This window comes from Colletotrichum acutatum (assembly GCF_030867785.1).
Source record: "Colletotrichum acutatum strain CBS 112980 chromosome Unknown BDZ83scaffold_17, whole genome shotgun sequence".
Taxonomy (NCBI): Eukaryota; Fungi; Ascomycota; class Sordariomycetes; order Glomerellales; family Glomerellaceae; genus Colletotrichum; species Colletotrichum acutatum.
The window spans coordinates 185,855-197,261 of NW_026849011.1; the positions used below are offsets into that span (position 1 = coordinate 185,855).

At 53.4% G+C, this 11,407-nt stretch overlaps 3 protein-coding genes and 2 non-coding genes across 5 annotated transcripts; 4 read left to right on the plus strand and 1 right to left on the minus strand.

Annotated features, from left to right (window-relative positions):
• Positions 1-3,817: 3,817 nt before the first annotated feature.
• On the plus strand, positions 3,818-5,021 carry BDZ83DRAFT_749140 (2-nitropropane dioxygenase; the record flags this gene model as incomplete). Its single annotated transcript, XM_060513726.1, has 3 exons — positions 3,818-3,860; positions 4,003-4,814; positions 4,884-5,021. 3 exons carry the CDS (start codon positions 3,818-3,820, stop codon positions 5,019-5,021), a joined length of 993 nt encoding a protein of 330 aa, XP_060368485.1.
• BDZ83DRAFT_609173 (uncharacterized protein) lies at positions 4,830-5,623 on the plus strand. The gene has a single exon (XM_060507519.1). The coding sequence runs from the start codon at positions 5,197-5,199 to the stop codon at positions 5,413-5,415; it is 219 nt and encodes a 72-aa protein (XP_060368486.1). The 5' UTR covers positions 4,830-5,196; the 3' UTR covers positions 5,416-5,623.
• A 191-nt stretch (positions 5,624-5,814) lies between these two features.
• Positions 5,815-7,723, plus strand: BDZ83DRAFT_127319 (acetyl-CoA acetyltransferase). Its single transcript, XM_060501193.1, has 4 exons — positions 5,815-6,147; positions 6,217-6,296; positions 6,366-6,727; positions 6,790-7,723. The coding sequence occupies exons 1-4, from the start codon at positions 6,141-6,143 to the stop codon at positions 7,586-7,588; spliced, it is 1,248 nt and encodes a 415-aa protein (XP_060368487.1). The 5' UTR covers positions 5,815-6,140; the 3' UTR covers positions 7,589-7,723.
• Positions 7,724-8,679: 956 nt separating this feature from the next.
• On the plus strand, positions 8,680-8,753 carry BDZ83DRAFT_t69. Its single transcript has one exon. It is a non-coding gene; the product is annotated as a tRNA-Val (tRNA).
• Positions 8,754-9,468: 715 nt separating this feature from the next.
• Positions 9,469-9,556, minus strand: BDZ83DRAFT_t77. Its single transcript has one exon. It is a non-coding gene; the product is annotated as a tRNA-Tyr (tRNA).
• Between the last annotated feature and the right edge of the window lie 1,851 nt (positions 9,557-11,407).

An 11,407-nucleotide genomic window follows, 5' to 3' on the forward strand; every position in this document is an offset into this window, starting at 1 on the left:
AGGGTCCAGGGTTCCAGGTTCCTTCCTCTGGTTCAAAAGTTTCTGGCCCTGTCCCGGTCGCAAGGCCCCCGTTGTTGAATTCAAAATCGACAAAAAAAATCATTTTCTTCACACATCACACCTCAGCTCTCGTCACCGCCTTACTCCGTATCCGTACACCTAAATGCGACTTCACATCCACCACCCGAACTGTTCGCGCACTCGCTAGACGGGATCCGCAGGCCGAAGACTCCCCCCTTCGGACTTTGACTTTGTTCAACATGTTTCCCTCCGTTTGTGCAACCATCGATTGTTGACGAGGGAACATTTGAGCAAACATCAAACGGCGAACGAACATTCCATCGCGCTTCAGAACGCTCCCAAGTCCAAATTGATGAGTAGATCGGTGCCGCCCCAATGTTTGCTCGCGGATCGGCGTTCGCCCTTGGCGGGACCGTGACCAGGACTAGGAATGAGGCCAGGGGGCTCCGGCGCTCGACAGCGTGCAGACGCAGACTGCAGGATGTGCGGGCGAAACCAGGGTCCATCTGGTTGAAATGTTTTCTTGACCAACCCGTCGGGACCAGTTCCAACATCCCCCGGACCTACCGCAGCCCTCTTCTGCTTCCTTTCTGATCGCGCCCCTCCCCTCATCCCTTTGCCTCCCCCTTTCTCTCTCTCCAAACACAACGGACGCTCTGATGTGAACCTATCGACTCGTCTCAGACCGAAACTCGCTCCAATGTCGACGCATGGACGCTGCGGCGGGACTCGGGAGGGAGGGGGATCATCATCCGTGTAAGTCCATTGGAGATTGAGGACTGGCCACCGGAAGACGATAACACCTACGCATACAGATCTCCGCTCCAGCTCTTGCTACCTACCTCAGCCCTTGCCGAAGCTATGGCAAGTCTCCGAGTGCGGCTTGGCCGGTAGTAGCTCCATAGCTCCCGCGCTTCCCCATGGTTGGCAGGAAATCAGCGATGAGCGGTCAGCACTGCAGCAACAATCCGTTAGCCAGCCCCATCCAACACTGGTTATTGACTGCGTTTGGTCCCGCCAACCTGGGTGTTTGTGACAACCCCCAAAAGGGCATGATGCCAGTATGCTCGCCATATCTGGGAGAATCTGTGGTCCAGTGTACAGAGTAGACACCGCTGCTTGCCACGAAGGAATTCTCGAAGGCTTCTTCCACTCTTCTCCACTGATTCGATCACCCCCGGACAAACCGGGGTTACTGCGATATTTCTTTTTCTTTCTTCCAAACGGCTCTTCCCACCCGCCGCCCGCAGACGTTCACCACCTACGTGCAGCGTTGCGACCCAAGGAGACCTGTACTCGCATAGCATGGGGCTGGTCTTTTCAATGACACCGAGACGCGGAAATGGATGGCTCTGCGAGTCTCGGTGGAGTCCGCATACCCGAGCCTCCCCGACTTGTTTGCCAACTTCATCTCCAGTCCAGATACCGATTACCAATCGATGGCCGAGGCTGGTGGCATGTTGCTGCCAAACGGAATCCTCATAGATGGCGCAACGCGGTCGATGGCCCAAACTAGCTGCATCGGTCAATCTATCGGGGGCATCCGGTTGCGTTCTCATCCTTCGCCGCCCTGCGAGGCGCCGCCAACGCAGCAACGGCAACTAAACCGTTTTGGATGCAGGAAGCCGGCGTCAAATGTACATCTCCCGCCCATGTCTCACCAAAGTTCGAATAGAGACATACGGAAGGAGGATGCCACATTTGTTTCACAGCAAAGTTGCTGCGCACAACGCAGGCTTCCTCTGGATAGAGCTACGTGTCGATGTCTCGAAAGACATTTTCCTTGGCCAAGTTTGCCACATCATTCATCAGGCGGCAGTCTGGCAGACGGTTGTCTCCATGAGACCTCATTTGAGTCCACGTGGATCGTCTCCTTGCTACCACATAGATGCCATCGCCCGACAGGATGGCCGCATGAAAGCAAGGCCTCGTCAGTGATCGCCTTCGCATGGCTAGGGAGCACGGGAGCAAGAAAGGGGTCTTTCCCTGAGTCTCGAATCGTTCGAGGCCGGTACCTGCGCGTCAAAAGTTTGAATATGACATGGTCATCTAGCGTATTGGATCTGGCGACTCGGATCAACAGTATCGTTCAGGGGAGAGGTTAAGCTTAGGCCAATGGTGAACACAAAAGGCTGTGGCTATCTCGAACTATTGGTCGTCAAGATGCAGGAAGAAGGCGTCGAACAGTCGGGCTACGAAAGGATTCCGAGTCCCGACGTCGAAATGCTCATCGAGGTCTACATTGACATTCTTAGGCACACATTAGGCGGACGAGACCGAGCGTCGATGGCAACTCCGGTAGCGTGATAATACACATTACACCGGCCCTACGAATAGGGAAGACGACATGCAGCGAAAAAAAGCAATGAGCCGTCCTGGCAACGGACCTGATGAGGTATCTCACACGAACAACATTGTGCTACTGGACAACACCGGCAGCATGGCTCGTCACCATCTGCTTCGTGGATCACAAACGAGACGTCCCGATCTTTGAACGTTTCTACGTAGCCGATGAGGCCATGTGGGATTAAGCTCGATAGCCCCTGGCAGTGTTTGTCATCCGGAAAGTTTGAGGTGGGCTTGACAGTTTCGCCGACAAACGAATGGCAACCCGAGGCTGTCATGTCGAAAATCTCCGGTTCCGCTGTAGCAGACCTTCGGTGTGTGCGAAGGACATGCCGCAGTCCGTATGGCCTATCTCGAGGGTTGCACTTGAGCTTTTACTCAAGGCAAGCTGTGTTGCCGAACCCATCATCGGTCATGGACGTCCTATTCTGCATCATGCACTCCACGTCAGACACTGTTCCTGTGATTAAATCGAGTTGCGGACGGCGACTATCAAATGCCTAATGACGTTCTTTCAGGTTGGATTCGCATCACGTAGCCTAGACGCTGTGGCACCAAAGCCTCAAAGAGCCACCAGATGCGAGAGAGATGGGGCGCTGTCGATATCTGGCACAAACATCCAATCGTCTTTGGGTGGTGTGCTTGCTGACCAACGGGCAGTCAGGTATCGAGATACCCGGGGCGTCCAGTATGCGGCCCTCGGAAGCCTTGATTATCGACCGATGGATTCCAAAATGATTGGGAGCACAATATCACAGATGACACGCCATGGGGGCTTCATGGAAGGCTGAAGCCAGAGAAAGTGAGAGTTGGATGCGCCGTGCTGCGCGTCTGTTTAGTCTGTTGGCCTGCGAAGAGTTGCCGTGCGACCCTCCTTAATGATTCAGTATGTCAAGGATGAAGATATTGTGTGCTGCGTTCTCTGTCAGAATATGAAGAAAGTGAGTGAAGCCAGACTGGCCGGTATCAGGGATGAAGCCTTCTGGTTACGGAAATAGTCCCGTGGACGGCGGAAAGATGGCGTTTGGCCATGTGAGAGAGAGGAAAGGCGCGTATGGGGTCGGCCGTGTTTCCCCATGTTCGCTCTAATCGAAAAATGGCCTGGCACCTGGAAACGCGGGGGAGAAGATTGGTGGAGGCCGAGTTACCTCGGTACGTCCCCACTGTCCCAAGGTACCGATCGGGGGGGCTGAGCAACCGTCGTCCTTTGACCGGCCAGACCGAGTCAGCCAAACTGCCGTCAGAATCACCACTCTGTCCCTTTTTATTATCACGTCTGCAATCTACACCATCTAGACTAGAAGCTTTAAAAGTTTGTTGTCTCCTTTCTCCTGTTACCTCGATTTTCTCGTCGCCCTCGTCCCTCAACCTGTTTAGTCACGTAACACAACAGTTTGGACCGAAATCGAATCGAATCGAATAGAGAAAGAAAGCGTTCCGATTGCCCAACATGCCTTTCGACACTGAGCTGACCCGGCGGTTGGGTATCAAAGGTACGTCAGAGCAGGGCTCGCGAGAAGACGCACGACACATCACATCCGCAGGCGTCACTATGGCGCGCATTTCAACCCCCTATGCCGGGTAAAGTACCAGAGAGGACAACTCATCGCTGACACGCTCTCGTCCGCCTCGCAGTACCCATCGTTCAGGGCGGCATGCAGCATGTTGGCACAGCCGACCTCGCCTCGGCCGTCTCCAACGCCGGCGCGCTGGGCATCATCACCGCCCTCATCTTCCCGACCCCAGAAGAGCTGCGTAAAGAGATCCAGCGCTGCAAGACGCTTACCAAATATCCCTTCGCCGTCAACATCACCCTTCTGCCGGCCCTCGTGCCCCCAGACTACGCCGCCTACGCCCAGGTCGTCATTGACGAGGGCATCAAGATCGTTGAGACGGCCGGCAACTCGCCGGGTCCCGTCATCAAGCAGCTCAAGGCCGCGGGCGTCACGATCCTGCACAAGTGCACGACGATCCGCCACGCGCAGAGCGCCGTCAAGCTCGGCGTCGACTTCCTCAGCATCGACGGTTTCGAGTGCGCCGGCCACGTGGGCGAGTCGGACATTACCAACTTTATCCTCCTCTCGCGTGCGCGGCAGTCGCTGAAAGTGCCGTTCATCGCGAGCGGCGGGTTCGCGGACGGCGAAGGGCTGGCGGCGGCGCTGTGCCTGGGCGCGGTGGGCGTCAACATGGGCACGCGGTTCATGTGCACGCTGGAGGCGCCGATCCACCACAAGATCAAGGAGGAGATTGTCAAGGCGCAGGAGACGGACACGGCGCTGCTGCTGCGGCGGTGGAGGAACACGACGCGGTTGTACAAGAATAAGGTCACGGAGGAGGCTATCAAGATTGAGGAGCAGAGCACGTCGGGCGAGTTTTCCGAGATTGCGCCGCTCGTGAGCGGCAAGAGGGGCAAAGAGGTTTTCGTCACAGGTGATCCGGACTATGGAGTGAGTGCATATCCCTTTTTTCCACGTCGACATGGTTTGAAGTATCGAGCTGACATTTTTCTGCTATAGGTTTGGACGGCCGGACAGGTCATTGGATTGATCCACGATATCCCGTCGGTCAAGGACTTGGTTCCTAGAATAGAGAAGGAGGCCGAGGCGGCGCTGAAGGCGAGGCTGGCGTTGATTAAGCCGGCGGCCAAGTTGTAGAGGGAGAGAGACTATACAGATATTTTGTCGAAAGAGAGAGAGACCTACACAGATATGTAGAACAATGACTTTGTACTATGATGAACCTACAACGCCACGATCTCTTTTCTTCCAGCTCGTTGATTTCTTCGATTGAAGGAGTACGTACATAGGTTGACTCGAGGCTGGGGTTTCCATGTGGCTGAAACTATCATCCTATTGGTTTGCGCTCGAGATCTTTGGATTGACTCGCGGTGCATCTTCACATGGAAAAAAAAAGAAGAAAAAAAAAGGTTGCTACCGGAGCCAAGCCAAACCAGCACGTGTTCCACCACGACGGACAAAGCACAAAAGGATGGCCATCAAGCTCATCAGCCTCACAGCTAGATATCATAAGCAGCCAGAGGTCCCGTGACGCCCTTAGAAGGCTAAGAAAGAGAATGCGAGAGAAGAATGGTGGGAGGACGGGATGGTGATCACCTGGGCTGCCGCAAAGTGCTTGTGACGCAAGCTATTGGCGTGCCAATTCCCCCGCAAGGTAAGTACCAGGGGGGAAGTACGGGGGAGGCGGGAGAACGTGGGGACCAAGGTTGCTGTCGCAGCGCGCCAACAGCCAGAAACAGCACCTGCTACCGCTTCAGTGGGGAAGAAGCGAGCATGTGAAAATGGCAGCTAGGTGAGATACGGATACCTTTCCGCACCTTCTCCAGCGAAAAGGGTGGGGTTCGGGCTCCGGAGTTTCGCAACCAATGCGGTGTGGTCGCTGGAATTTGGATGCCTCGGCCGGTTTTTTTTTTGGTTGCTGGACCTACTGGATTGCTGCTGCTAGGTACAGAAAGGTGAGGTGCGGCGCTGCATGACCCCCAGCTGACATCAGCCAGTTCTTTCGAGGTGGCCGCGGTGTACCAAGTACCCTGCTGCTCCTTCGTCAGAGACCCGTTTTTGAGAACATCCGAGGCTCATTGTCCCATCTGAGATCCGAACCAGACATACATCCTGTCCGTCACAGTTCCCCTTACACACTCTTGTATTGATATACTTGTTCCACCAACATCTCTTCTTCTCACTTTCATCTCTCCATCTGCCTGCTTCATCTATATACTCTCTCATTTCTATCTTCGAAGCTTCATATCTCTTACAATGGGTGGTGAGTAGCAACCAACACTCTGTGCGCGGCCACTTCGCCTCTTTGTACTAACCACGTTGCTCAAAATAGCCCTCGAGAGATTGACTCAGCTTGGCGGCCAGTTCTCCGCTGGCGGCAAGGACAAGATCCTCCAGAAGAATGCCGACGATGTAAGCTCCCGATCGCTGTCTGTCCAGACTATCACAGAACATGCCCCGTCTAACTGTATTTACCCGCAGGTCGTCGTCACCGCAGCCCTCCGAACTCCCTTCACCAAGGGTGGCAAGGGCGGCTTCAAGGACACCCAGGCCGCCGACCTGATAGCCGGTACCCTCAAGGCCCTCCTTGAACGCTCCAAGATCGACCCCGCTCTCGTCGAGGATATCGCCGTCGGCACCGTCCTGGCTCCCGGCGGTGGTGCCACCGAGATGCGTGCTGCTGCTCTCGTCGCCGGCTTCCCCCAGACCACTGCCGTGCGCACCCTCAACCGCCAGTGCTCCTCTGGTCTGCAGGCTTCCGTGGACATCATCAACGCGATCAAGACTGGCATGATTGAGGTCGGCATCGGCGCCGGCGTCGAGAGCATGTCAACACAATACGGGTATGTGCCCTCCTTGACCTGCGTTCTCATGTTCTCAATAACTGACTCTCTATCTAATACAGCCCCGCCGCTGTCTCCGAGTTCTCTGAGCTCCTCGAAAACACCCCCGAGGCCGCAAACTGCAAGGTCCCCATGGGCGTTCTCTCCGAGAACATGGCCCAGGACCTCGGCATCCCCCGCACCAAGCAGGACGCCTTCGCCGCCTCCTCGTACGCCAAGGCCACCAAGGCCCAGGCCGAGGGCCTCTTCGACCAGGAAATCACCCCCCTCAAAGTCAAGTGGGAGGACCCCAAGTCGGGCGAGACCAAGGAGATCACCGTCGCAAAGGACGACGGCATCCGCGCCGGCGTCACCGCCGAGTCCCTGGCCAAGATCAAGCCTGCCTTCGCAAAGGATGGCGGCATCCACGCCGGTAACGCCTCCCAGGTCTCCGACGGCGCCGCCGCCGTGCTCTTCATGAAGCGCTCGACCGCCGAGCGCCTCGGCCAGCCCATCCTCGGCAAGTTCGTTTCTGCCGCCATCGTCGGCCTGCCGCCGCTGCTCATGGGCCAGGGTCCCGCCAAGGCCATCCCCGTCGCCAACGCCAAGGCCGGCATCGCAACCGAGGATGTCGATATCTACGAGATCAACGAGGCATTCGCGTCGCAGTGCCTGTGGAGTGCCGAGCAGCTCGGCATCCCGTTCGAAAAGGTCAACCCCAAGGGCGGCGCCATCGCTTTCGGTCACCCGCTGGGCTGCACCGGCGCGAGGCAGATCTCTACGCTGCTGTACGAGCTCAAGCGGACCGGTAAGAAGATTGGCAACACGTCCATGTGTATCGGTACCGGTATGGGTATGAGCGCCGTCTGGGTTGCCGAGTAAATGGATGACATCGCGACGGGGTCTTAAAGATTGATGATGAAACTTGTATTTTAATTAGAGCATTTTTGGGCCTGGTTGTATATCAACAGAGTGGTTCGGGATTTTAGGCGTATGAAATACGATTGATCTATGAATGTCTTCCCATTCTTCCACTTCCACTTTCCTACCATGAAAAAAAAAACACCCAAGCATTTCTTCTTCACGACCAGAGTCATGCTCCAGCACGTAATGAAAAAAGAGAAAAATGAGAGCCTGTCAGACGTCCATCGATGCCCACCCCTCCCGCGCGCCCAAGGGCAAGACCGCGAACAGGGGACGAGATCATCACCGTTCTCTATACAAGCCCGAAGGCCGCCCCCCTTGCGGAGAGTTCGAGAACAACCAAGAGTTATCACTCTAGGGTATCGAGGATATCAATCATCAACCAGGGTGGGATCTGTAGCTCCTTTAGGGAACCAAGAGTAGGTCGAATACTATAGAAATGATTCTCTGAAGTATTGTCGACATGAAGAAAAAAGAAGAAGAAAAGAATCCTAAAAGTTGGGAAGGGTGGACGGTGTTTTATAGGCATCTGGACGACGAGATTTTCTGGGATGGGTGGGGCTGCATGGTGAAGAGTCTTTCTTGATGGGACGTGCCCGTGATGGATGAGTTCGAATTTTTCTTTGGGTGGGGGACGGTATGTTTATTCGATAGAGGATTATGGATTTTTGTGATGAGAGGCATCCATATCGAGAGTTCGTATTTATACATGTTTCCGGAGTCCTGCTGACTTGGGCAGCAGATATGTGGTTTTGAGGATGAATATCGGTGAAGGTTGTTAGATCCCAGCTGGAAGCTACACTGGCCATGAAGGCTCTACGTATCTGAGACTTTGAATGGCTGGGTCCCTTTAATAGCCACTGTATTAAACGCCTTAAACTTTGGCGTTTCAAACAACGACAACCTTCTCTACCTCTCGAACGTGAGCCCCAACTTCGATGGGCATCATTCAATGGGCATCTACTCCAGCGACGGCGGCTGCTCTGAAGCGTAGACCGCTTCAGGGCACTCCTTGAGCTGCTTCACCCTACTCAGTTGGTACCCAATCAGGTTTCGTGGTGTAGTTGGTTATCACGTCAGTCTAACACACTGAAGGTCTCCGGTTCAAGTCCGGGCGAAATCATTCCTTTTACTTTTGGGGAATTTTCGAGTGGTCATTCCCTCCGTGATGATCTGGGTATGTTTTTGGCTTCTTTTTATTTATCGGTGGGCGTCATTCGATGTATGGTCAAGTCTGCTCTCACTTATCAGTGACAGCCATCGTTGGTTTTGATTCACAAGGAATTGACTGCTTACCCAGTCATTCTAAGTTCATTCTTGAAAATCCACTTTATGGGCTTGACTGAAACCAAAGATTTGCCAAAGATCTATCCATCTACGGCTATATCCAATTTGTTTGTTACCATGGGAAAGTTTGCCGTTACAGGGCTACCGCTCATTTGTTAGGTTATCGTGGATTTTGATCCATCTTTTTGTCCTTGGGGTCGGAGTGAACTTACGGTGCACTTGCGATGGAACCCAGGCTCATTAACTGGGAAAGACCAAATGTCATCGCCTTGGTTGTATGCGGTGTCTATGATTGCCTCGGAATCTTTACCTTTAGGTTGCCCAATGTCGCTCTTAACTGGAGCAGTTCTTCGCACGTCTGCTACTGCTTCTGGAACTGGCCTGCTTTTAACCTGCCTGCCTATCCTGTACACAACCCCCAAACACTGCCTCCTCACCAGGAACAAAAACACTTTCGCTCGCAAAAATCCTTCATCTCATCTCCACGAATGCAGAATCCTTTCCAAAAGCTCCAAGAGAACAAAAAAGCGGAAGCAGGCAAAAGAGATGGTTCTCCCCTTCCAGAATCGAACTAGAGACCTTTCGATGACAATGTAACCATTACAGTCGAACGTGATGAACCAACTACACCAAGGGGAGATCCGAGGACTGGGTCCTCGCTCGGTGGGTTGGAGGAGTCGGGCGCGCAAGCTGACCAAGTTGCTTAGGGCTGGGCTGGCTTGCGGGAGGTGCAGGTGCGAGCCCCGCACTTGACCTGCTCTATCGGGCCTGCCAGCCACTTTTCATGGCTAGGAGGCCTGATTGAAACTGTTTGGTGTTGGGTTTCGATTTATAGATGGCTGGTAGAGAGATGTAATTCTGTATTTGTTATTTTGCGAGTCTTGTTTTGAGGATGTTGGTTGCTCGTCAATTTGTAGTGCGCTGTTTGTGAAGCTTGAATTGGAGTCACATGAATGTCGGAGGAAATGTGAAGATCTGACCCTATGCTTGTACAGGTGGGCGACATTCGGTCAACTTCTAACTCAATAATTCGTCCATCATGCACGAGGACGCTATTCTTCAATCGAAGGGCTCTCTGCACATGCCGTAGATATTCTCAGCCTCGCCACGATCCGCCTACCATTCTGGTAAGGGGCTCGTCCAGTAGTGTAACTCACCCCAGGAGAGCTTTCAGAAGGTAGTATATCAGCCCAACGTGAGTTTAAGAAGTGCAGTCAAGCTTTCCGCGATCATGTTAGCTATGGTCTACCGCTCTCTGTAATCGTTTGCTCGGCGGGTTCCCGCTAACAGCTCGACCTAAGAGGCTTTAAGAGCTAGGATAGCTATCAACATCTACAATGTTTGAACCGCAGCGTTCTTGCCACAAATGAACACCTGGTCATTACGTAGGAGCTGCCGGTGGGCCTACGTGTGACCAACATCCCTCATTTTGTCCATGACGTGAGTGTGGCTGGGACATATCTCTAGTATCCCAAGTGATTCTTCTAGGTTCTCTTTCCTCCATTGGATTGAGAACATCCCTCATATGCCTTGTGATATGGCTTCGAGGACATTCTGGAGTCATATAACTTGAACAAACAAACAGTAATTGGAATCCATGCGGGAAATCCTTTGTACACGGCGGGAAAATCTTCTTAACTTGTCGGAGATTATCACGGTCCAGGAATGTCGCCGTCTGAATACCGATGACCTTTGCCAATTCTTATCAAACTAGTCAGAAATGTAGCCTACTCTTGCATCCAATCCACGATCGGCGCTCTGTTGCGCCTTCTTCACTGAAGGAGAATCTACCCCAGCACAAATTGCCGACTTCAGTCTTAACTCTCCGAAACAACCGAGCTCCAAGATCGAGGCAAGACTGCTACCCTCTCACGAACTTCTTCGTAAACTATCCATACCGCAAGATATCCAACGCCACAGCTTCGTCAGAGGTACAACCGCATCTCCAAAGCCTCGTCGCCCATTTGTCTCAACAGTGACTAAACTCGCGCGTTGTCTGATCAAATACTCGGGTCACGCAGCCTGTCTATCTACAAGATGAAGGGAAGAAAACGTAGCTGCCTCCTCGGTATGGGTTTAAGAGCGTCTTGTGGTCTAGCTTTTGGGCACCCTGTAGCAGTGAGAGCGATTCAGAGAGGAATCAGTACAGAAATGCAGGCCGACTGGACTGCGAGGCGGAATATAAAGCTGGTTCCAAAGGGAACTTTCACCACCTGCTAGTGGACTCCTTCACCTCATGTATGTCAGCCTCGCAAGAGGACGCAAGAACATGCCATGGAAAGTTACAAGAGATTTACAGGGAGAACACCCAAAACGTGCCTACGTAGCAGTAAACAGCTCCAATGCTTGCTAATCACTCCTCGCATATATGTATGGGACCGAAAGCCACTCACTCACTGCCGTCAGCTAAAACTTGTCATTTGAAGACTAGCAAACGATTAGCCCCACCAGTCCCTTACGAGACATACCGCCACACAGGCTTGATCAGGC

What these genes read in the sequence shown, in the direction of transcription:
- BDZ83DRAFT_127319 (XM_060501193.1), top strand. An exon ending in TCCAGAAGAATGCCGACGAT is followed by an intron (nt 6,297 to 6,365) that starts GTAAGCTCCCGA and finishes ATTTACCCGCAG; the next exon opens with GTCGTCGTCACCGCAGCCCT. An exon ending in AGCATGTCAACACAATACGG is followed by an intron (nt 6,728 to 6,789) that starts GTATGTGCCCTC and finishes TATCTAATACAG; the next exon opens with CCCCGCCGCTGTCTCCGAGT.
- BDZ83DRAFT_609173 (XM_060507519.1), top strand. Translation starts at nt 5,197, where the DNA reads ATGTGGCTGAAACTATCATCCTATTGGTTTGCGCTCGAGATCTTTGGA.